The sequence below is a fragment of the Haliotis rufescens genome, unplaced genomic scaffold, assembly GCF_023055435.1.
Source record: "Haliotis rufescens isolate VD_foot unplaced genomic scaffold, xgHalRufe1.0.p SCAF_9, whole genome shotgun sequence".
NCBI lineage: Eukaryota > Metazoa > Mollusca > Gastropoda > Lepetellida > Haliotidae > Haliotis > Haliotis rufescens.
This window is the reverse complement of record NW_025964383.1, coordinates 6,070,764-6,098,677: the sequence shown is the minus strand read 5'-3', so window position 1 is coordinate 6,098,677 and position 27,914 is coordinate 6,070,764. Positions and strand designations below refer to the sequence as shown.

General features: G+C 45.9%; 2 protein-coding genes across 2 annotated transcripts in view; both read left to right on the top strand.

Moving 5' to 3' along the window:
• LOC124151447 (muscleblind-like protein 2a) overlaps nucleotides 1–27,914 on the top strand; it is a 411,834-nt gene that overhangs the window by 25,143 nt on the left and 358,777 nt on the right. The gene's annotated exons all lie outside the window — the stretch shown is intronic.
• Nucleotides 17,062–19,479, top strand: LOC124118723 (periaxin-like). The gene has a single exon (XM_046480963.2). It carries the CDS (start codon nucleotides 17,062–17,064, stop codon nucleotides 19,477–19,479), a length of 2,418 nt encoding a protein of 805 aa, XP_046336919.2.

Genomic DNA, 27,914 nt, shown 5'->3' with positions numbered 1-27,914 from the left:
ATCGAGAATATGTCGATCTGATCTCGTTACGTCAAAGCAATGATGACAGAGTCAGGCGCGGGATGCCCGTGCAGGACATGCTGCGTCCTCCCCAATAACAGTCTTAACCAGGGTGCATTGATTCACTTCCGGAATTGCCTCTCTGTAGGGATCACTTTTAATAAATCTAGTCTTAGGCGGAACTGTGCACGCAGAAAACATGCTTCTTCATCCATTGCTTCGTTCTCATGCGACACTTTATGTGTGTTCTGGCGACCAAATCGTCTTTGAATTGCACAATATCAAAGCAACAATTAAGATGAGCACGGCCTACCTGCCAGGGGTTGTAATTTATCTGATTTGATTAGCGATTTCCTCTTTGATCTCCCGTTATGCCTTGTGATTAGAGCCAATGCATTTGTTTTACTGTCACTTTTAACAAATGTCTTATTCTGGGAGTCTCGCTTTATCAACGCTTTCCAACACACACAAAGTCCTCTTTCCAGACTTGACATGTTCGGATTGTGTGATCATTTGATGTCGGCATATGCGACGTGAGAAATCGTTACAGGTCAGAATTAGGGCGAGAGAAACCTCGTAAAGTATTAAAGATGGAATAGCAGGCCCTTCGTAGCTCCAATGTCGCCGAATATCCTCCACAGACAATGTACCCTTAAAAGCTATACTTGAAGAGCATCGTTTCCAGTGTTGGACCCCTGCAGTGATTCAGTAGTGGTGTACCCCAGCTAGTAATGTCAGCCTCATCTGATGGGGACAACAATCTACATTCCTGCAGACAGGATAACGACTGTACTTATATCTTTCTGAAGAATGTGCCCTTCGCAGGCGTACCGACTGAGCCCAGTTACCTGGCAAGACCAGTTGAATGCTATGCCATGGGCACCAGTCATGTCCGAATGTCACATGCTCAATTCCTTCCTGTTCGTGTCACTAAGTTCAAAAGTTAAAAAAGAGAGATCAAAGGTCAGTGTGGACAATTTCGGAAAGAAAGGTTACCCGACTCAATGTTTTATTTCGAATTACTTCTCTTTATTCAGGACATGTGTAAGCCGGTGATTGGAAAATTAGCCTTCCTTACACTGGCGCCTCTACTGGCCTCGAGAGACTCACATGAAGTCTGTGCATGTTCAGTAAAGACAAGAGAGAGCCGCAAGCGAAAGAAACAATCTGAGGACATGGTCGTCGAAAGCCAATTTACTTTAACACAATTTTCTTCTCGTCGTCTTGGCATCGGACACACTCTTTGGTCAGAGTGACCTCACCAAACAAGAATGTTTAGTCGATTTCCGCAAGGGAATACTTGTACATGGTTGACCGGTATAGTAGAATAGACAGACAAGGTATCACTAGTATAGTAGAATAGATCACTGGTGTAGCACAGTAGAAAGAAAAGGGTTCGCCAGTATACTGGATAGATCAGAAGTCACTGCGTATAGTAGACAGACTAGGAATCACCAGTATAGCAGACAGACTAGGAATCAACAGTATAGCATAGTAGACAGGCTAGAAATCAACAGTATAGTAAAGTAGACAGACTAGCAATCACCGGTATAGCAGACAGGCTAGGAATCACCAGTATAGTACACAGACTAGGAATCACCAGTATAGTAGACAGGCTAGGAATCACCAGTATAGTAGACAGGCTAGGAATCACAAGTATAGCAGACAGGCTAGGAATGACTAGTATAGTAGACAGACTAGGAATCACCGGTATACTATTGTAGACAGACTAGGAATCACTGGTATAGTAGACATGCTAGGAATTATCGGTATAGTAGACAGACTAGCAATCACCGGTATAGCAGACAGTCTAGGAATCACCGGTATAGTAGACTGGCTAGGAATCACCAGTATAGCGGAGTAGATAGGACAGGAATCACAGGTATTGTAGACAGACTAGGAATGACTAGTATAATAGACAGACTAGGAATCACCGGTATACTATAGTAGACAGACTAGGAATCACTGGTATAGTAGACAGGCTAGGAATCACCGGTATAGCGGAGTAGATAGGACAGGAATCACAGGTATTGTAGACAGACTAGGAATGACTAGTATAGTAGACAGACTAGGAATCACCAGTATAGTAGACAGACTAGGAATCACCGGTACAGTAGACAGGCTAGGAATCACCGGTATAGTACACAGACTAGGAATCACTAGTATAGTAGACAGGCTATGAATCACCGGTATAGCGGAGTAGATAGGACAGGAATCACAGGTATTGTAGACAGACTAGGAATCACCAGTATAGTAGACAGACTAGGAATCACCGATATAGCGGAGTAGATAGGACAGGAATCACAGGTATTGTAGACAGACTAGGAATCACCAGTATAGTAGACAGACTAGGAATTATCGGTATAGTAGACAGACTAGCAATCACCGGTATAGCAGCCAGTCTAGGAATCACCAGTATAGTACACAGGCTATGAATCACCGGTATAGCGGAGTAGATAGGACAGGAATCACAGGTATTGTAGACAGACTAGGAATCACCAGTAAAGTACACAGACTAGGAATCACCGATATAGCGGAGTAGATAGGACAGGAATCACAGGTATTGTAGACAGACTAGGAATCACCAGTATAGTAGACATACTAGGAATTATCGGTATAGTAGACAGACTAGCAATCACCGGTATAGCAGCCAGTCTAGGAATCACCAGTGTAGTACACAGGCTATGAATCACCGGTATAGTAGACAGGCTAGGAATCACCGGTATAGTAGACAGGCTAGGAATCACCGGTATAGCGGAGTAGACAGGCTAGGAATCACAGGTATTGTAGACAGGCTAGGAATCACCGGTATAGTAGACAGGCTAGGAATCACCGGTATAGTAGACAGGCTAGGAATCACAGGTATAGCGGAGTAGATAGGACAGGAATCACAGGTATCGTAGACAGGCTAGGAATCACCGGTATAGTAGACAGGCTAGGAATCACCGGTATAGTAGACAGACTAGCAATCACCGGTATACTATAGTAGACAGGCTAGGAATCACCGGTGTAGTACACAGACTAGGAATCACCGATATAGCTGAGTAGATAGGACAGGAATCACAGGTATTGTAGACAGGCTAGGAATCACCGGTATAGTAGACAGGCTAGGAATCACCGGTATAGTAGACAGACTAGGAATCACCGGTAAAGTAGACAGACTAGCAATCACCAGTATAGTACCCACACTAGGAATCACCAGTATAGTAGACAGGCTAGGAATCACCGGTATAGTACACAGACTAGGAATCACTGGTATAGTAGACAGGCTAGGAATGACCAGTATAGTACACAGACTAGGAATCACCGGTATAGTAGACAGACTAGGAATCAACATTATAGTACACAGACTAGGAATCAACAGTATAGTAGACAGACCAGGAATCAACATTATAGTACACAGACTAGGAATCAACAGAATAGTAGACAGACTAGGAATCACCGGTATAGTAGACAGACTAGGAATCACCGGTATAGTAGACAGACTAGGAATCACCGGTATAGTACACAGACTAGGAATCACTGGTATAGTAGACAGACTAGGAATCAACATTATAGTACACAGACTAGGAATCAACAGTATAGTAGACAGACTAGGAATCAACATTATAGTACACAGACTAGGAATCACCAGTATAGTACACAGACGAGGAATCAACAGTATAGTACACAGACGAGGAATCAACAGTATAGTACACAGACTAGGAATCACCGGTATAGTACACAGGCTAGGAATCACCGGTATAGTAGACAGGCTAGGAATGACCAGTATAGTACACAGACTAGGAATCACCGGTATAGTAGACAGACTAAGAATCACCGGTCTAGTAGACAGACTAGGAATCACCGGTATAGTACAAAGACTAGGAATCAACAGTATAGTAGACAGACTAGGAATCACTGGTATAGTAGACAAGCTAGGAATCACCGGTATAGTACACAGGCTAGGAATCAACAGTAAAGTTCACAGACTAGGAATCACCGGTATAGTACACAGGCTAGGAATGACCAGTATAGTACACAGACTAGGAATCACCGGTATAGTAGACAGGCTAGGAATCACCGGTATAGTAGACAGGCTAGGAATCACCGATATAGCGGAGTAGATAGGACAGAAATCACAGGTATTGTAGACAGACTAGGAATCACCGGTATAGGAGACAGGCTAGGAATCACCGGTATAGTAGACAGACTAGGAATCACCAGTATAGTAGACAGGCTAGGAATCACCGGTATAGCGGAGTAGATAGGACAGGAATTACAGGTATAGTAGACAGGCTAGGAATCACCGGTATAGTAGACAGACTAGCAATCACCGGTATAGTACACAGACTAGGAATCACCGGTATAGTAGACAGGCTAGGAATCACCGGTATAGCGGAGTAGATAGGACAGGAATTACAGGTATAGTAGACAGGCTAGGAATCACCGGTATAGTAGACAGACTAGGAATCACCGGTATAGTAGACAGACTAGCAATCACCGGTATAGTACACAGACTAGGAATCACCAGTATAGTAGACAGGCTAGGAATCACCGTTATAGCGGAGTAGATAGGACAGGAATCACCGGTATTGTAGACAGACTAGGAATCACCAGTATAGTATAGTAGATAGGCTGGGATTCACTGGTTTTCATCATGTTTCTGGATTATATGAACATTTTGAAGATGTTGTCCCAGTGACATTCTGGAAGATGCAAACACCAGATGGAATGCTGCTTCAGATCGGACAACATTCGGCTTAACACCTGCAACTTCTGGGCAATGAAACAAATGTTGCTTCTCTTTGGAAGCCTACTTTTAAACTAACTAAGAATTGGTCTTTTTAGCAGGCAGGGAATTAATACTAGTTTAGACACGAGAAGTTAACTCTTTGGTTGCATATCATAGAAACTATTGGGCCTTTCTTCCTGCGAATGATGTTCAATTCCAGAGTTGTTTCCCCTTCTCCAATTGTTTTATCCTATAAAAAGTTTGCTGTGAAATTTGAGAACTCTCTGACTTAAAAATATCGAGTACATCCTAAAACCTGACTTTCTTTCGTTGTGCATCGTGTGCTAGTCTGATCACTGTTCATTAGATATGGTAAAAATGGCATGTTTGACGTCTCCCGTGGCCAGATAATCCCCCAGTGCTGTGTTGCCGTGTGATATTGGCTAACAAGCATGTTCCCGCAGTTTGCGAAGTGCATCTCTCACAAGAGAGAGGCGACGCCACTCGCAACTGTTTCATAATTGGGGCTATATTTGCTGACAGGAACCCAATGCCCGGCAGAATCAATTTGAAATCTGGCCTCGGCCGAATGCGTCTCAAACTCGGGGAATAATTAGACAAAGCCAGACCACTTCTTTCTCTAAATCTGGCCGCCCTGGGGATCCTTCTCAATTGCAGCATTGCAGATAGTTTTTTGTACGTCGTTGATGAAGTGTCGCTTGCACCAGGTAATCAAAGCATATCGTTTGCGTCAATCACGTCGCGCGCTTTAGCGGGCTTCTCTTGCTCCCTACTTTTCCCGCCATTGTGTGAGAGACGAAGCAGACGACAAATGCGCCATTTTGAATGTTCTCGCAAGCTACTCGATGGTAGAGATAATCTTTAAAAACACAATCAACCTGAGAGCAACTTCATCCGAGAGTGGGAGTGGCAGGGTTTTGTAACCGTCCTTGACGTCAACGTGCTCCACATGCAAGAGACATCCTCCACACTGACTGCTGATTGCCCACCTTCGTCTCTAAAAATGAGCTTCCTTCGCGCTTGTCCTCTGTCATATGATGCGGCCCCAGTCTTCAATAAGACAGCCTTCTTTATTCCAGACCTTACAGCCCCTGAGTGAAGGTGTACAAACTGATACAGTAATCATATAGCCACTGACACATTTTCGCCACTGCCATGATCAACATGTAATAGCAGTTAACAGCACATGGTTTACACTGACACTGCTTTGTACAAAAGGCTCTAGGTACTATCAACTTGTCACATGATGTCATATTATTTAAAAGCATCTTCGAAGCAATCTTAAACAAACCCGGCTAATAACCTTTCGGAAGTACTATACTGAGCACTCTCTAACACCCAAGACACTTTTACCGCATGTTGTACTGTCAGGTGACCAACCCTCCAGCCACTGGCTAGACGTTACACTTAATTGCCTGTTTATATTGATCCACGTGCTACAAGTGTTAAACACTGGCATAGAATACCCAACGGGCAGAAGCCAGCTATAGTTCCTCACCACTCTCCAGTGGTAGTCATCCGTGAGAGATGAGTGTTCTTGAAGTATATATCGCAAGTCCTGAACCACAACCCAACAGACAATGTGTTACAACGACGTCCACATTCTTCCTCATACACGTCACATTGACACACGTTCCCAAGTATCTTTAGCGTCGGTCCCGCCTAATGGAGATGGAGATAGTCGTGTTGACGGCGGACGGGTGCTAAGGGACCGACATTTGATATCCTGAGGGTTTGGGGAATAAGCCTGGGATCCCCTTATCAAGTACTTGCAGATATGCTCCTACTCAGATAATTGTGTGTGTCCTGAATCAATGACAGGAAAAATAGTCTGTCACTAACACGAATCTCACTAACAGTATAGTTACTTCAATATAAATAAGACGAGATCAACTGTTGTATTAATGAGGTCATTATTTCTGAGTTGATGTAAGTGTCAAAGTAAAGGATAACTTTTTACCCGCCCTGTATTGTGGACAAGTGTGTTGTTCCGTCAGTGGAGGTAGAATAACAAACCTTCACAAATATGTTTATGGAAGTTAATCATTTTGGTAGGTTATTGGTATTCCCGAACGACACTCGTGTCTGAAGTCATATTAAATACATATACATATTTACCATTTCGATACCACAGTTAATTTCAACAAATTGCAACTGATTGGAAATTCCATATGGTTTATTTGCGTAGCTGTCTAGGACGACACATCTCCGCCGTTTGGTTGGCTTCTTCAAAGGAGGCTGACGCGAGACTATTACAACACATTATCCATCGCCGGGTTTATATTTGGACCCTAACCGTCTCGGAAACACTGACTTACAAATGGGTTTCCTGTCAAGGCGTTTAACAACAGGTGTAAATGGTCTGTACTAACTTTCGAAGCGGACTCGGACAAATATCACAGGAATTATTAGGTGACGATACTTTCCGTCACATGAGTTGTATGGTAACGGTCAAATATAACTTGAAACACACACTTGACGAGGATATGGCCCAGGAGACAGGAGCAAAAGCGGTAATAATTGATCCTGCAGATTAAACAGGTTGCCCGTCTCACGAGACCTATTAAGGAACGTGACATAGTGACGTTGAGTTCAGCGGAGGATTTTTCTTGTTTTCTAGTTCTGTTTCCCTACGTATAATATGACTATATCAGGGAAATTATTTTTAATGAATGTATTGTGAAGTCTCAGAATGTTAAGATGCATCTGATATCAACAACCTTTGGTTTATATTCAGTGATGTCAGTGTGTGTTTTATATTTTCCACCTACACCACACCATAGATCTGTCTTCTCACCAGACCACACCTACACCACACCATAGATCTGTTTTCTCACCAGACCACACCTACACCACACAATATATTTGTCTTGTCACTAGACCACACCTACACCACACCATAGATCTGTCTTCTCACCAGACCATACCTACATCACACCATAGATCTGTCTTCTCATCAGGCCACACCTACACCACACCATAGATCTGTCTTCTCACCAGACCACACCTACACCACACCATAGATATGTCTTCTCACCAGGCCACACCTAGTCAACACCATAGAGCTGTCTTGTCACCAGACCGCAACTACACCACACCATAGATCTGTCTTCTCACCAGACCACACCTACACCACACCATAGATCTGTCTTGTCACCAGACCACACCTACACCACACAATATATTTGTCTTGTCACCAGACCACACCTACACCACACCATAGATCTGTCTTCTCACCAGACCACGCCTACACCACACCATAGATATGTCTTCTCACCAGGCCACACCTAGTCAACACCATAGAGCTGTCTTGTCACCAGACCGCAACTACACCACACCATAGATCTGTCTTCTCACCAGACCACACCTACACCACACCATAGATCTGTCTTGTCACCAGACCACACCTACACCACACAATACATTTGTCTTGTCACCAGACCACACCTACACCACACCATAGATCTGTCTTCTCACCAGACCACACCTACACCACACCATAGATCTGTCTTGTCACCAGACTGCAACTACACCAGACCATAGATCTGTCTTCTCACCAGACCACACCTACACCACACCATAGATCTGTCTTCTCACCAGACCACAACTACACCACACCATAGATCTGTCTTCTCACCAGGCCACACCTACACCACACCATAGATCTGTCTTGTCACTAGACCACACCTACATCACACCAAAGAGCTGTCTTGTCACCTGACCACACCTACACCACACCATAGATCTGTCTTGTCACTAGACCACACCTACACCACACCATAGATCTGTCTTGTCACCAGGCCACACCTACACCACACCATAGAGCTGTGTTCTCACCAGACCTAACCTACAACTCACCATAGATCTGTCTTGTCAACAGGCCACACCTACATCACACAAAAGATCTGTCTTCTCACCAGGCCACACCTACACCATGCCATATATGTGCCTTGTCACCAGACCATACCTACATCACACTATAGATCTGTCTTCTCACCAGACCACACCTACATCACACCATAGATCTGTCTTCTCACCAGACCGCAACTACACCACACCATAGAGCTGTGTTCTCACCAGACCTAACCTACAACTCAGCATAGATCTGTCTTGTCAACAGGCCACACCTACATCACACAAAAGATCTGTCTTCTCACCAGGCCACACCTACACCATGCCATATATGTGCCTTGTCACCAGACCATACCTACATCACACTATAGATCTGTCTTCTCACCAGACCACACCTACATCACACCATAGATCTGTCTTGTCACCAGACCACACCTACATCACACCATAGATCTGTCTTGTCACCAGACCACACCTACACCAGACCATAGATCTGTCTTTTCACCAGACTACACCTACACCACACCATAGATCTGTCTTCTCACCAGACCACACCTACACCACACCATAGATCTGTCTTCTCACCAGGCCACACCTACACCACACCATAGATCTGTCTTGTCACCAGACCACACCTACACCAGACTATAGATCTGTCTGCTCACCAGACCACACCTACACCACACCATAGATCTGTCTTGTCACCTGACCACACCTACACCAGACTATAGATCTGTCTGCTCACCAGACCACACCTACACCACACCATAGATCTGTCTAGTCACCAGACCACACCTACACCACACCATAGATCTGTCTTGTCACCAGACCGCAACTACACCACACCATAGATCTGTCTTCTCACCAGACCACACCTACACCACACCATAGATCTGTCTTGTCACCAGACCACACCTACACCACACAATATATTTGTCTTGTCACCAGACCACACCTACACCACACCATAGATCTGTCTTCTCACCAGACCACGCCTACACCACACCATAGATATGTCTTCTCACCAGGCCACACCTAGTCAACACCATAGAGCTGTCTTGTCACCAGACCGCAACTACACCACACCATAGATCTGTCTTCTCACCAGACCACACCTACACCACACCATAGATCTGTCTTGTCACCAGACCACACCTACACCACACAATACATTTGTCTTGTCACCAGACCACACCTACACCACACCATAGATCTGTCTTCTCACCAGACCACACCTACACCACACCATAGATCTGTCTTGTCACCAGACTGCAACTACACCAGACCATAGATCTGTCTTCTCACCAGACCACACCTACACCACACCATAGATCTGTCTTCTCACCAGACCACACCTACACCACACCATAGATCTGTCTTCTCACCAGACCACACCTACACCACACCATAGATGTGTCTTCTCACCAGACCACACCTACACCACACCATAGATCTGTCTTCTCACCAGGCCACACCTACACCACACCATAGATCTGTCTTGTCACTAGACCACACCTACATCACACCATAGAGCTGTCTTCTCACCAGACCGCAACTACACCACACCATAGAGCTGTGTTCTCACCAGACCTAACCTACAACTCACCATAGATCTGTCTTGTCAACAGGCCACACCTACATCACACAAAAGATCTGTCTTCTCACCAGGCCACACCTACACCATGCCATATATGTGCCTTGTCACCAGACCATACCTACATCACACCATAGATCTGTCTTCTCACCAGACCACACCTACATCACACCATAGATCTGTCTTGTCACCAGACCACACCTACATCACACCATAGATCTGTCTTGTCACCTGACCACACCTACACCACACCATAGATCTGTCTTGTCACCAGACCGCAACTACACCAGACCTTAGATCTGTCTTCTCACCAGATCACACCTACATCACACCATAGATCTGTCTTCTCACCAGACCACACCTACACCACACAATATATTTGTCTTGTCACCAGACCACACCTACACCACACCATAGATCTGTCTTCTCACCAGACCACACCTAGTCAACACCATAGATCTGTCTTGTTACCAGACCACACCTACACCAGACCATAGATCTGTCTTCTCACCAGACCACACCTACACCACACCATAGATCTGTCTTCTCACCAGACCACACTTACACCACACCATAGATCTGTCTTGTCACCAGACCGCAACTACACCACACCATAGAGCTGTGTTCTCACCAGACCTAACCTACAACTCACCATAGATATGTCTTGTCACCAGGCCACACCTACACCACACCATAGATCTGTCTTGTCACCAGACCGCAACTACACCACACCATAGAGCTGTGTTCTCACCAGACCTAACCTACAACTCACCATAGATATGTCTTGTCACCAGGCCACACCTATACCACACCATAGATCTGTCTTGTCACCAGACCGCAACTACACCACACCATAGATCTGTCTTCTCACCAGGCCACACCTACACCACACCATAGATCTGTCTTCTCACCAGACCACACCTACACCAGACTATAGATTTGTCTTGTCACCAGACTGCAACTACACCACACCATAGATCTGTCTTCTCACCAGGCCACGCCTACACCACACCATAGATCTGTCTTGTCACCAGACCATACCTACATCACACCATAGATCTGTCTTCTCATCAGACCACACCTACACCAGACCATATATGTGCCTTGTCACCAGACCACACCTACACCACACCATAGATCTGTCTTGTCACCAGACCACACCTACACCACACCATAGATCTGTCTTCTCACCAGGCCACACCTACACCACACCATAGATCTGTCTTGTCACTAGACCACACCTACATCACACCAAAGAGCTGCCTTGTCACCAGACCACACCTACACCACACCATAGATCTGTCTTGTCACCTGACCACACCTACACCACACCATAGATCTGTCTTGTCACCAGACCGCAACTACACCACACCATAGAGCTGTGTTCTCACCAGACCTAACCTACAACTCACCATAGATCTGTCTTGTCACCAGACCACACCTACATCACACCAAAGAGCTGCCTTGTCACCAGACCACACCTACACCACACCATAGATCTGTCTTGTCACTAGACCACACCTACATCACACCAAAGAGCTGCCTTGTCACCAGACCACACCTACATCACACCATAGATCTGTCTTGTCACCTGACCACACCTACACCACACCATAGAGCTGTGTTCTCACCAGACCACACCTACACCACACCATAGATCTGTCTTGTCACCTGACCACACCTACACCAGACTATAGATTTGTCTTGTCACCAGACTGCAACTACACCAGACCATAGATCTGTCTTCTCACCAGACCACACCTACACCACACCATAGATCTGTCTTCTCACCAGACCACACCTACACCACACCATAGATCTGTCTTCTCACCAGGCCACACCTACACCACACCATAGGTCTGTCTTCTCACCAGACCACACCTACACCACACCATAGATCTGTCTTGTCACCAGACCGCAACTACACCACACCATAGATCTGTCTTGTCACCAGACCACACCTACACCACACCATAGATCTGTCTTGTCACCAGACCACACCTACACCACACCATAGAGCTGTCTTGTCACCAGACCACACCTACATCACACCATAGATCTGTCTTGTCACCAGACCACACCTACACCACACCATAGATCTGTCTTGTCACCTGACCGCAACTACACCACACCATAGATCTGTCTTGTCACCAGACCATACCTACATCACACCATAGATCTGTCTTCTCATCAGACCACACCTACACCAGACCATATATGTGCCTTGTCACCAGACCACACCTACACCACACCATAGATCTGTCTTCTCACCAGACCACACCTACATCACACCATAGATCTGTCTTGTCACCAGAGTTGAGTTGGAGGCTGTCATCACTGCCAGGTACTGTACTGAGTTGGAGGCTGTCATCACTGCCGTGTAATGTACTGAGTTGGAGGCTGTCATCACTGCCATGTACTGTACTGAGTTGGAGGCTGTCATCACTGCCAGGTAGTTACTGAGTTGGAGGCTGTCATCACTGCCATGTAGTGTACTGAGTTGGAGGCTGTCAGCACTGCCGTGTAGTGTACTGAGATGGAGGCTGTCAGCACTGCCGTGTAGTGTACTGAGTTGGAGGCTGTCATCACTGCCGTGTAGTGTACTGAGTTGGAGGCTGTCATCACTGCCAGGTAGTGTACTGAGTTGGAGGCTGTCATCACTGCCATGTAGTGTACTGAGTTGAAGGCTGTCTTCACTGGCATTTAGTGTACTGAGTTGGAGGCTGTCATCACTGCCAGGTAGTGTACTGAGTTGGAGGCTGTCATCACTGCCATGTAGTGTACTGGGTTGGAGGCTGTCATCACTGCCATGTAGTGTACTGGGTTGGAGGCTGTCATCACTGCCATGTAGTGTACTGGGTTGGAGGCTGTCATCACTGCCATGTAGTGTACTGAGTTGGAGGCTGTATTCACTGCCATGTAGAGTACTGAGTTGGAGGCTGTCATCACTGCCGTGTAGTGTACTGAATTGGAGGCTGTCATCGCTGCCGTGTAGTGTACTGAGTTGGAGGCTGTCTTCACTGCCATGTAGTGTACTGAGTTGGAGGCTGTCATCACTGCCGTGTAGTGTACTGAGTTGGAGGTTGTCATCACTGCCATGTAGTGTACTGAGTTGGAGGCTGTCATCACTGCCGTGTAATGTACTGAGTTGGAGGCTGTCATCACTGCCGTGTAGTGTCCTGGCGACCGAAATACAATGACATGGAGCCGACAAAGAGTGGGCCAGTTTATAGTGGGATGTACGGAGGTTAAACTGTAGGTTCAAATACAGCAGGTCATGTAAACTATTTACTGATATCGATATTTATAAAACAACAAAAAAGTTTTAAACTTTTAGCGGAATGTTGAACATGTGAGCAAGGATCATGATGTGTTGATATTCACACCCACAACACTGCGGTACGCCATACGACATTGATAAAGTGAGGAAATAGATTTCAAATAAATAAATGTGTTACATAATTTATCTTTTTGGTGCTGGTGCTGGTGATCGTGCAGCTGTTGATGCATGCGATGATGTTGGTTAGCGATTAACACATGCTTACGAGGTAGTGCCTAAATAGGAGATAGATAAACGATGAGGTGATGGGAGAATAATTGACCATAGGTTCAAACGAATGCCCCTTAGACTCACAAAGGCAATATGAGCTGGACGAGATGAATGGAATATGTTTAACTCTTTCTATATTCCGGATAATATTTCAAGAAAAATCACTTAATGAATTAATTTCACGTTAATGCAATTTAGTAACACTGCCGCAGACAGGTTCAGTGACAAGCAAGGTTATTTCCACCAATCACCTGCCTCCTTTGGTTTTGTACTTCCGGTTACGGCGTCTGGTCTTCCCAAGGGATTGTGGGTCGGCGAACTTGATCTCCCCTTCCATCAAATATTTATTATTGATACGAGCTCGAAGACCATCTCGCCCTCAGTGGATTGTCATAAATTTCCGAGAAATATTACCACATTTACAAAATGTTAATCACATTGAGAGTAGCAGATAGTTTTGCCATTAAAGCGAAGTAAATTGACTTCCGTGAGCGCATAGATGAAAGCTAGTTGATAGGACAGTCACATCTCGATGAAACCTCGTTTCCGCTCTAGTGCTTCCGGCATAGACATGGAGCTGGTTGGAAATAGATTGATTGCCTTTGGTCAGACATTGTTACAGGTCAGAATCACACAGCTGTGACCTTAATGTAAGCTGTCTACAATAGGGGTCACGGTTTCAGCACAGCCACGTTAGTTAACAATGTATATTGTCAGGCTGAGAGCAGTATCAAAAGAACCATTTTAATTTATCTTTTCTAATCTATATGATACTTTTATCGTAAATATTACACATGAAGAAATGCACATACATGTTCTTACGGCTGATAAGTAGTTGTATCACTTCAACATAGTTCCTACCAGTTGGAGACCACGATAATAGCTTATCTGGTGTTCATATTATTCTCGTTTGGTGGGAAATGTTACCGTTCTAATAGAAAAAGTCTTTATTTGAAAAAATGAAAACAATGTCTTCTCAACAGAAACTATTTCCCACGTTCAGTCTCACAAGGTACACACCGTGCATTTACCTGTCTTTTATAAATGATAAGCAGACCGCACACTGTATATAATAGCGTTTACTTTTCTCTCCACTTTCTCCATACTGTTTTTCTCTTAATATTTACGTACATCTTCTGCCCACGTAATGCATTCATACAGAAAGATATATCCCCTCTTTAAACGCAGCCCGCACTATTAATTCAGCATTCAAAGGCTCCACGGTGTGCGAGATGAGGGTCTTTTTGCACAGAAAATCAATGATGTAGTAACAGCAGAAAATACAATGTCTGGTTGGAAGACCCACTTTCACCCGACTGTCTCCTTCATGAACTGACGTCACTGATCACGTGACGTGGAAAAACTGTCATGGTAGTTTCGAATAATGAACCTCAACATAGTGCTTATTTGGTTAAAATCCTTCTACAAGCCACGTGTAGGACTGTGTCGTCTTACTGATTGTATGACAATCGGCAGTGTGGTGACGTGCATCCTCAACTTTTGTGCGCACTTACATGTGCTCCAGTTTGTTGCCCTCCACTGAACGTGTTGCCTGCTTCCCTGATGCCGCCGCTTATACCGTGTGGTTCCACGTGTTAACAGCCTTTACAAGTAATGCAGGATCTGGAGCAGTAGTAGTACCGATCCGTTCTATCTTGTACGGATATTTCTACCGTCTCTAATAGTCTGGCCCACCTCAATATCCCTTATGCGTATAACCAAGATTATTTGAACTGATTTTGCGAGCAATCGTAACTTGTTTTTGTTTTTTATACTCATTCTGCTAGACTAAACAATAGCCAGTGTGTTTCCTGCATATGACAAAAAAATTGATCACAAGTTCTGAATCTGTCGAAGAGTATATATGTACACAGTACAACATCATATCGCGACACAATATATCTCTCAGTGTCACGACTGTATGTGATGCATGTAGCATAATAATCTGAGACTATGTGATTCGCACTGCAGAAAACTGCTGTCGTATATTCGTACCACACATTCGCCTGTTTTACGACCCTTGGTTTGTCATGACCAAACACGTGAAGTGGTAAATAGCCACGATATACTTCACACTGGACCCGCCGTGATGGAACAGAAATACCCAACTCAGTCGTTCATTCACTCTACCCGTTACATCGCTGCTCAATACAGCTTTACTACTGCAGTAACTATTTTAATATTCTTGGCGACGGATGTGTAAAATTTATATATATATATATCAATTTCTCCACTAGAATGTCCGACATTATATAAATGAGGCAAAATGTATTTAGCACGAATACTTATCTGCTATTGGCTGAAACTGGGTTAAAGAACGAGAAATAGATCTCGTTGAAACGAAACCCCACGCGGTTTTCTGGCAAGCGCTCTGCATGTGCTTCAAATTGCTGAAGGCCTGATCCTGGAGACGAGGAGATGTTATCGGGTGAAAAACTCAGCAACAGAGGCCGCGCAGCATTATTGAAATTCCCTTGATGTCGATTCGAATTTTACAACTTTAAATTGGCTTTCTAACAAACTCTGCTTTTGCTCCGCCTTAGGCTGGTCATAGGAGGAGCCTGTGGCTATAACACCCCAATGCTCACACGGTCTTACCATAAACGTCTATACACGGTTAACTTCCAGTCACTGAACAAATGGATCTGTGCTAGTTTCGTACTGTATAATATATAACATCGTGCATTGTAACGCTACGGATCTCTACATGTGTTTCAAGAGAATAACACTCCTTGAAAGGAGACATGGTCAGTTTCGTTTTTTAAAGAACTCTAATGCACCGGGAAATGTAATCTGACATTGACTCAGGGGAGAGTACTCCAATACATGTCAGTTGGAGGGTACTGACAAGCCAGACGATCAGTTCGATCTGCTCGATGAGTGGCGTGGACCAGTTCCCACACAACGTGTGACCAGACAGTATCAATCATGGTTATCCTCCCAGACAATTGCCATTTGATCCAAACTTAATATCTACCTCTAAATATTCCATATTACGGAATGGAGCAGGTCTAGACCGGACTTTAGGACAATTACTACCGCGAAGGAGGCTTGTGGTTGACTTGTGATGGGCAGTTTCTAGACAATTAGATACTGCTTGTCAATGTAATGCACCCTTCTTGTCGGTAATGTTATTTGTATTGCTGAACCTATCTCTGTCCCCAGAAGCAGCAGCCGACACACTGTCTTTCGAACATGATTACTTGAGTTGTTGAAATCGCAATATGTTTGTGTGTGTGTGTGTGTGTGTGTGTGTGTGTGTGTGTGTGTGTGTGTGTGTGTGTGTGTGTGTGTGTGTGTGTGTGTGTGTGTGTGTGTGTGTGTGTGGACATGATAGAGATTGCTGCTCCAACAGTGGACATGAAAGAGGTTGTTGCACCAACAGTGGACGTGATGGAGGCTGTTGCACCAACAGTAGACATGATGGAGGTTGTTGCACCAACAGTAGACATGATGGAGGTTGTTGCACCAACAGTAGACATGATGGAGGTTGTTGCACCAACAGTGGACATGGTGGAGGTTGTTGCACCAACAGTAGACATGGTGGAGGTTGTTGCACCAGCAGTAGACATTGTGGAGGTTGTTGCACCAGCAGTAGACATGATGGAGGTTGTTGCACCAACAGTAGACATGATGGAGGTTGTTGCACCAACAGTAGACATGGTGGAGGTTGTTGCACCAACAGTAGACATGATGGAGGTTGTTGCACCAACAGTAGACATGATGGAGGTTGTTGCACCAACAGTAGACATGGTGGAGGCTGTTGCACCAACAGTAGACATGGTGGAGGTTGTTGCACCAACAGTAGACATGGTGGAGGTTGTTGCACCAACAGTGGTCATGGTGGAGGTTGTTGCACCAGCAGTGGACATGGTGGAGGTTGCTGCACCAACAGTGGACAAAGTGGAGGTTGTTGCACCAACAGAGGACATGGTGGAGGTTGTTGCACCAACAGTGGACATGGTGGAGGTTCTTGCACCAACAGAGGACATGGTGGAGGTTGTTGCACCAACAGTGGACATGGTGGAGGTTGTTGCACCAACAGAGGACGTGATGGAGGTTGTTGCACCAAAAGTGGACATGGTGGAGGTTGTTGCACCAACAGTGGACATGGTGGAGGTTGTTGCACCAACAGTGGACATGGTGGAGGTTGTTGCACCAACAGAGGACATGGTGGAGGTTGTTGCACCAACAGTGGACATGATGGAGGTTGTTGCACCAACGGTGGATATGGTGGAGGCTGTTGCACCAACCGTGGTCATGGTGGAGGTTGTTGCACCGGCAGTAGACTTGATGGAGGCTGTTGCACCAACAGTAGACGTGATGGAGGTTCTTGCACCAACGGTGGACGTGGTGGAGGTTGTTGCACCAACAGTAGACGTGATGGAGGCTGTTGCACCAGCAGTAGAAGTGATGGAGGTTGTTGCACCAGCAATAGAAGTGATTGAGGCTGTTGCACCAACATTACACGTGATGGAGGTTGTTGCACCAACGGTGGACGTGATGGACGTTGTTGCACCAACAATGGACATGGTGGAGGATGTTGCACCAACAGGGAACGTGATGGAGGTTGTTGCACCAACAGTGGACATTGTGGAGGTTGTTGCACCAGCAGTAGACTTGATGGAGGCTGTTGCACCAACAGTGGACATTGTGGAGGTTGTTGCACCAACAGTGGACATTGTGGAGGTTCTTGCACCAACAGAGGACATGGTGGAGGTTGCTGCACCAACAGTGGACATGGTGGAGGTTGTTGCACCAACAGAAGACATGTTAGAGGATGTTGCACCAACAGTGGACATTGTGGAGGTTGTTGCACCAACAGAAGACATGTTAGAGGATGTTGCACCAACAGTGGACATGGTGGAGGATGTTGCACCAGCAGTAGACTTGATGGAGGCTGTTGCACCAACAGTAGACGTGATGGAGGTTGCTGCACCAGCAGTAGAAGTGATGGAGGTTGTTGCACCAGCAGTAGAAGTGATGGAGGTTGTTGCACCAGCAGTAGAAGTGATTGAGGCTGTTGCACCAACGGTAGACGTGATGGAGGTTGTTGCACCAACGGTAGACGTGATGGAGACTGTTGCACCAGCAGTAGAAGTGATGGAGGTTGTTGCACCAGCAGTAGAAGTGATTGAGGCTGTTGCACCAACAGTACACGTGATGGAGGTTGTTGCACCAACGGTGGACGTGATGGAGGCTGTTGCACCAACGGTAGACGTGATGGAGGTTGTTGCACCAGCAGTTGAAGTGATGGAGGTTGTTGCACCAGCAGTAGAAGTGATGGAGGTTGTTGCACCATCAGGGAAAGTGATGGAGGTTGTTGCACCAACAGTGGACATGGTGGAGGTTGTTGCACCAACAGTAGACATGGTGGAGGCTGTTGCACCAACATTGGACATTGTGGAGGTTTTTGTACTAGCAGTAGACGTGATGGAGGTTGTTACACCAACGGTGGACGTGATGGAGGTTGTTGCACCAACGGTGGACGTGATGGAGGTTGTTGCACCAACGGTGGACGTGATGGAGGCTGTTGCACCAGCAGTGAACGTGATGGAGGTTGTTGCACTAACAGTGGCTGTGATGGAGGTTGTTGCACCAGCAGTATACGTGATGGAGGCTGTTGCACCAACAGTATCCATGACAGGCCATGTTGCACCACACAGTATCCATGATAGACAAGGTGAAGGGTGTTGCACCAGCAGTAGCCGTGATGGAGGTTGTTGCACCATGCAGTATCCATGGTAGACCCCGTTGCACCACACAATATCCATTGTAGACCCTGTTGCACCACACAGTATCCATGGTAGATCCTGTTGCACCATACAGTATCCATGGTAGATCCTGTTGCACCATACAGTATCCCTGAAAGACCATGTTGGATCATACAGTATCCATGACAGGCCATGTTGCAACATACAGTATCCATGGTAGACCCGGTTGCATCATACAGTATCCATGATAGACCCTGTTGCACCATACAGTATCCATGATAGACCCTGTTGCACCACACAGTATTCATTGTAGACCCTGTTGCACCATACAGTATCCATGGTAGACCCTGTTGCACCAACAGTATCCTTGATAGACCCAGTTGCATCATACAGTAACCATGGTAGATCCTGTTGCATCATACAGTATCGATGTTAGACCCTGTTGCACCAACAGTATCGATGGTAAACCTTGTTGCACCATACAGTATCCATGACAAGCCATGTTGCGTCATACAACATCCATGGTAGACCATGTTGCACCATACAGTATCCATGACAAGCCATGTTGCATCATACAGTATCCATGGTAAACCCTGTTGCATCATACAGTATCCATGACAAGCAATGTAGCACAAGCCAGTATCCATGGTAGACCCTGTTGCACCATACAGTATCCACGATACACCCTGTTGCACCATACAGTATCCAGGATAGACCATGTTGCACCATACAGTATCAATGATAGACCTTGTTGCACCAACAGTATCCATGATAGACCCTCTTGCACCACACAGTATCCAGGACAAGCCATGTTGCATCAAACACTATCCATGGTAGACCCTGTTGCATCAACAGTATCCATGATAGACCCTGTTGCACCATACAGTATCCATGGTAGACCCTGTTGCACCACACAGTATCCATGATAGACCCCGTTGCACCATACAGTATCTATGATAGACCCTGTTGCACCATACAGTATCCATGGCAGGCCATGTTGCACCTCACAGTATCCATGATACATCCTGTTGCATCATACAGTATCCACGATAGACCCTGTTGCACCATACAGTATCCATGATAGACCCCGTTGCATCATAGAGTATCCATGATAGACCCTGTTGCACCACACAGTATCCATGATAGACCCTGTTGCACCAACAGTATCCATGGTAGACCCTGTTGCACCATACAGTATCAATGGTAGACCCTGTTGCACCATACAGTATCAATGGTAGACCCTGTTGCACCATACAGTATCCATGATAGATCCTGTTGCACCATACAGTATCCATGACGAGCCATGTTGCATCATACAGTATCCATGACAAGCCATGTTGCATCATACAGTATCCATGGTAGACCCTGTTGCACCAACAGTATCCATGATAGACCATGTTCCACCATACAGTATCCATGGTAGATCCTGTTGCAACATACAGTATCCATGATAGATCCTGTTGCACCATACAGTATCCATGATAGATCCTGTTGCACCTTACAGTATCCATGACATGCCATGTTGCACATACAGTATCCATGGTAGACCCCGTTGCACAAACAGTATTCATGATAGGCCCTGTTGCACCATACAGTATCCATTGTAGACCCTGTTGCATCATACAGTATCCATGACAAGCCATGTTGCACTAACAGTATCCATGGTGAACCCCGTTGCATCATACAGTATCCATTATAGATCCTGTTGCACCACACAGTATCCATCAAAAGCCATGTTGCACCAACAGTATCCAGGGTAGACCATGTTGCACCATACAGTATCCATGAGAGGCCCTGTTGCACCAACAGTATCCATGGTAGACCCCGTTGCATCATACAGTATCCATGAAGGGCCCTGTTGCACCATACAGTATCCATGACAAGCCATGTTGCATCATACAGTATCCATGACAAGCCATGTTGCATCATACAGTATCCATGACAGGCCATGTTGCATCATACAGTTTCCATGGTAGACCCTGTTGCACCATGCAGTATCCATGATAGACCCCGTTGCATCATACAGTATCCATAACAGGCCATGTTGCACCTTACAGTATCCACGACAAGCCATGTTGCATCATACAGTATCCATGATACATCCTCTTGCATCGTACCGTATCGACGATAGACCTTGTTGCACCATACAGTATCCATGGTAGACCCTGTTGCACAACACAGTATCCATGATAGACCCTGTTACACCATACACTATCCATGATAGACCCTGTTGCATCATACAGTATCCATGGTAGACCCTGTTGCATCATACAGTATCCATGGCAGGCCATGTTGCACCTTACAGTATCCATGATACATCCTGTTGCATCATACAGTATCCACGATAGACCCTGTTGCACCATACAGTATCCATGATAGACCCCGTTGCATCATAGAGTATCCATGATAGACCCTGTTGCACCACACAGTATCCATGATAGACCCTGTTGCACCATACAGTATCCATGGTAGACCCTGTTGCACCATACAGTATCCTTGGTAGACCCTGTTGCACCATACAGTATCCATTGCAGGCCATGTTCCACCTTACAGTATCCATGATACATCCTGTTGCATCATACAGTATCCACGATAGACCATGTTGCACCATACAGTATCCACGATAGACCATGTTGCACCATACAGTATCCATGATAGACCCCGTTGCATCATAGAGTATCCATGATAGACTCTGTTGCACCACACAGTATCCATGATAGACCCTGTTGCACCAACAGTATCCATGGTAGACCCTGTTGCACCATACAGTATCAATGGTAGACCCTGTTGCACCATACAGTATCAAAAGTAGACCCTGTTGCACCATACAGTATCCATGGTAGACCCTGTTGCACCATACAGTATCCATGGTAGACCCTGTTGCACCATACAGTATCAATGGTAGACCCTGTTGCGCCATACAGTATCCATGATAGATCCTGTTGCACCATACAGTATCCATGACGAGCCATGTTGCATCATACAGTATCCATGACAAGCCATGTTGCATCATACAGTATCAATGGTAGACCCTGTTGCACCAACAATATCCATGATAGACCATGTTCCACCGTACAATATCCATGGTAGATCCTGTTGCACCATACAGTACCCATTATAGGCCCTGTTGCACCATACAGTATCCATTGTAGACCTTGTTGCACCATACAGTATCCATGACAAGCCATGTTGCACCAACAGTATCCATGGCTCACCCCGTTGCATCATACAGTATCCATGGTAGACCCTGTTGCACCATACAGTATCCATGATAGGCCCTGTTGCATCAACAGTATCCATGTTAAACCCTGTTGCACCATACAGTATCAATGGTAGACCCTGTTGCACCATACAGTATCAATAGTAGACCCTGTTGCACCATACAGTATCCATGGTAGACCCTGTTGCACCATACAGTATCCATGGTAGACCCTGTTGCACCATACAGTATCAATGGTAGACCCTGTTGCGCCATACAGTATCCATGATAGATCCTGTTGCACCATACAGTATCCATGACGAGCCATGTTGCATCATACAGTATCCATGACAAGCCATGTTGCATCATACAGTATCAATGGTAGACCCTGTTGCACCAACAATATCCATGATAGACCATGTTCCACCGTACAATATCCATGGTAGATCCTGTTGCACCATACAGTACCCATGATAGATCCTGTTGCATCTTACAGTATACATGACAAGCCATGTTGCACATACAGTATCCATGGTAGATCCTGTTGCACCATACAGTATCCCTGGTACACCCCGTTGCATCATACAGTATCCATGACAAGCCATGTTGCACCATACAGTATCCATGGTACACCCGTTGCACCACACAGTATCCATTATAGGCCCTGTTGCACCATACAGTATCCATTGTAGACCTTGTTGCACCATACAGTATCCATGACAAGCCATGTTGCACCAACAGTATCCATGGCTCACCCCGTTGCATCATACAGTATCCATGGTAGACCCTGTTGCACCATACAGTATCCATGATAGGCCCTGTTGCATCAACAGTATCCATGTTAAACCCTGTTGCACCATACAGTATCCATGATAGACCTTGTTGCACCACACAGTATCAATGATAGACCCTGTTGCACCATACAGTATCCATGATAGACCCCGTTGCACCATACAGTATCCATGGTAGACCCTGTTGCACCATACAGTATCCATGGTAGACCCTGTTGCACCATACAGTATCCATGGCAGGCCATGTTGCACCTTACAGTATCCATGATACATCCTGTTGCCTCATACAGTATCCATGATAGAACCCGTTGCATCATACAGTATCCATGATAGACCCTGTTGCACCACACAGTATCCATGATAGACCCTTTTGCCACATACAGTATCCATGGTAGGCCCTGTTGCACCATACAGTATCCATGATAGACCATGTTGCCTCATACGGTATCCAAGGTAGGCCCTGTTGCACCAAACAATATCCATGATAGACCCCGTTCCGTCATACAGTATCCATGGTAGACCCTGTTGCCTCATACAGTATCCACGGTAGACCCTGTTGCACCATACAGTATCCATGATAGGCCCTGTTGTCTCATACAGTATCCATGATAGACCATGTTACACCATAAAGTATCCATGGTAGATCCTGTTGCACCATACAGTATCCATGATAGGACCTGTTGTACCATACGGTATCCATGGTGGACCGTGTTGCACCAAACAGTATCCATGATAGTGTCTTTCTGGTAAAGATAGCGACGTAGCGGTTTATTGTCAGCTCTCGATACAGCAGTCAAAATATCGACATAGCGCTTCATTGTTAGCTCTCGATACAGCGGTCAAGATAACGACACAGCGGTGCATTGTTAGTTCTGGATACAGCAGTCTAGAGGGTGGGGCAGTGGTGCATTGTTAGTTCTCAATACAGCAGTCAAAATATCGACACAGCGGTGCATTGTTAGTTCTCGATACAGAAGTCAAGAGGGCGACGCAGGGGACATTGTTAGTTCTCGATACAGCAGTCAAAATATCGACTCAGCGATGCATTTTCAGCCCTCGATATCAGCAATCAAAATGGCTACGTAGTGATTTATTGTTAGCTCTTGATACGGCAGTCAAGAGGATGACGCAGCTGGGCAATGTTAGCCCTCGATACAGCAGTCAAAATGTCGACGTAGTGGTTTATTGTTAGCTCTCGATACGGCAGTCTAGAGGGCGACGTAACGGTGCATTGTTACCTCTCGATACATCACTTAAGATTGCGATGTAGCAGTGCATTGTCAGTTCTCGATACAGCAGTCAAGATGGCGACACAGCAGTGCATTGTTAGTTCTCGATACAGCAGTCAAGATGGCGACACAGCAGTGCATTGTTAGTTCTCGATACAGCAGTCAAGATGGCGACACAGCAGTGCATTGTTAGTTCTCGATACAGCAGTCAAGATGGCGACACAGCAGTGCATTGTTAGTTTTCGATACAGCAGTCAAGATGGCGACACAGCAGTGCATTGCTAGTTCTCGATACAGCAGTCAAGAGGCTAACACAGTGGTGCATTGTTAGTTCTCGATACAGCAGTCAAGAGGGCGACACAGCGGTGTATTGTTAGTTCTCGATACGGCAGTCAAGAGGGCGACACAGCGGTGTATTGTTAGTTCTCGATACAGCAGTCAAGAGGGCGACACAGCGGTGTATTGTTAGTTCTCGATACAGCAGTCAAGAGGGCGACACAGCGGTGTATTGTTAGTTCTCGATACGGCAGTCAAGAGGGCGACACAGCGGTGTATTGTTAGTTCTCGATACAACAGTCAAGATGGCGACACAGCAGTGCATTGTTAGTTCTCGATACAGCAGTCAAGATGGCGACACAGCAGTGCATTGTTACCTCTCGATACAGCAGTCAAGATGGCGACACAGCAGTGCATTGCTAGTTCTCGATACAGCAGTCAAGAGGGCGACGCAGGGGACATTGTTAGTTCTCGATACAGCAGTCAAAATATCGACTCAGCGATGCATTTTCAGCCCTCGATATCAGCAATCAAAATGGCTACGTAGTGATTTATTGTTAGCTCTTGATACGGCAGTCAAGAGGATGACGCAGCTGGGCAATGTTAGCCCTCGATACAGCAGTCAAAATGTCGACGTAGTGGTTTATTGTTAGCTCTCGATACGGCAGTCTAGAGGGCGACGTAACGGTGCATTGTTACCTCTCGATACATCACTTAAGATTGCGATGTAGCAGTGCATTGTCAGTTCTCGATACAGCAGTCAAGATGGCGACACAGCAGTGCATTGTTAGTTCTCGATACAGCAGTCAAGATGGCGACACAGCAGTGCATTGTTAGTTCTCGATACAGCAGTCAAGATGGCGACACAGCAGTGCATTGTTAGTTCTCGATACAGCAGTCAAGATGGCGACACAGCAGTGCATTGTTAGTTTTCGATACAGCAGTCAAGATGGCGACACAGCAGTGCATTGCTAGTTCTCGATACAGCAGTCAAGAGGCTAACACAGTGGTGCATTGTTAGTTCTCGATACAGCAGTCAAGAGGGCGACACAGCGGTGTATTGTTAGTTCTCGATACGGCAGTCAAGAGGGCGACACAGCGGTGTATTGTTAGTTCTCGATACAGCAGTCAAGAGGGCGACACAGCGGTGTATTGTTAGTTCTCGATACAGCAGTCAAGAGGGCGACACAGCGGTGTATTGTTAGTTCTCGATACGGCAGTCAAGAGGGCGACACAGCGGTGTATTGTTAGTTCTCGATACAACAGTCAAGATGGCGACACAGCAGTGCATTGTTAGTTCTCGATACAGCAGTCAAGATGGCGACACAGCAGTGCATTGTTACCTCTCGATACAGCAGTCAAGATGGCGACACAGCAGTGCATTGCTAGTTCTCGATACAGCAGTCAAGATGGCGACACAGCAGTGCATTGCTAGTTCTCGATACAGCAGTCAAGAGGCTAACACAGTGGTGCATTGTTAGTTCTCGATACAGCAGTCAAGAGGGCGACACAGCGGTGTATTGTTAGTTCTCGATAAAGCAGTCAAGAGGGCGACACAGCGGTGTATTGTTAGTTCTCGATACAACAGTCAAGATGGCGACGTAACGGTGCATTGTTACCTCTCGATACATCACTTAAGATTGCGATGTAGCAGTGCATTGTTAGTTCTCGATACAGCAGTCAAGACGGCGACACAGCAGTGCATTGTTAGTTCTCGATACGGCAGTCAAGAGGCTAACACAGTGGTGCATTGTTAGTTCTCGATACAGTAGTCAAGAGGCTAACACAGTGGTGCATTGTTAGTTTTCGATACAGCAGTCAAGATGGCGACGTAGTGATTTATTGTTAGTTCTCGATACAGCAGTCAAGATGGCGACACAGCAGTGCATTGCTAGTTCTCGATACAGCAGTCAAGATGGCGACACAGCAGTGCATTGCTAGTTCTCGATACAGCAGTCAAGAGGCTAACACAGTGGTGCATTGTTAGTTCTCGATACAGCAGTCAAGAGGGCGACACAGCAGTGCATTGTTAGCTCTCAATACAGCAGTCAAGAGGCTAACACAGTGGTGCATTGTTAGTTCTCGATACAGTAGTCAAGGGGGCGACACAGCGGTGCATTGTCAGTTCTCGATACAGCAGTCAAGATGGCGACGTAGTGATTTATTGTTAGTTCTCGATACAGCAGTCAAGATGGCGACACAGCAGTGCATTGTTACCTCTCGATACATCACTTAAGATTGCGATGTAGCAGTGCATTGTTAGTTCTCGATACAGCAGTCAAGATGGCGACACAGCAGTGCATTGTTAGTTCTCGATACAGCAGTCAAGATGGCGACACAGCAGTGCATTGTTAGTTCTCGATACAGCAGTCAAGATGGCGACACAGCAGTGCATTGCTAGTTCTCGATACAGCAGTCAAGAGGCTAACACAGTGGTGCATTGTTAGCTCTCGATACAGCAGTCAAGAGGCTAACACAGTGGTGCATTGTTAGCTCTCGATACAGTAGTCATGATGCGACATAGAGCTGCATTGTTAGCTCTCGATAAAGCAGTCAAGAGGGCGACGAAGAGCTGCATTGTTTGCTCTCAAAACAGCAGTCAAGAGGGCGAGACAGCGGTGCATTGTTAGTTCTTGATACAGCAGTCAAGATGGCGACACATCAGTGCATTGTAAGTTCTCGATACAGCAGTCAAGAGAGCGACACAGCAGTGCAATGTTAGGTCTCGAAACAGCAGTCTAGAGGGCGACACAGTGGTGCATTGTTACCTCTCGATACATCACTTAAGATTGCGATGTAGCAGTGCATTGTTAGTTCTCGATACAGCAGTCAAGATGGCGACACAGCAGTGCATTGTTAGTTCTCGATACAGCAGTCAAGATGGCGACACAGCAGTGCATTGTTAGCTCTCGATACAGCAGTCAAGAGGCTAACACAGTGGTGCATTGTTAGTTCTCGATACAGCAGTCAAGAG

Excerpts from the sequence above, each read along its gene's own strand:
- LOC124118723 (XM_046480963.2), top strand. The coding sequence starts at position 17,062 with ATGATAGAGATTGCTGCTCCAACAGTGGACATGAAAGAGGTTGTTGCA.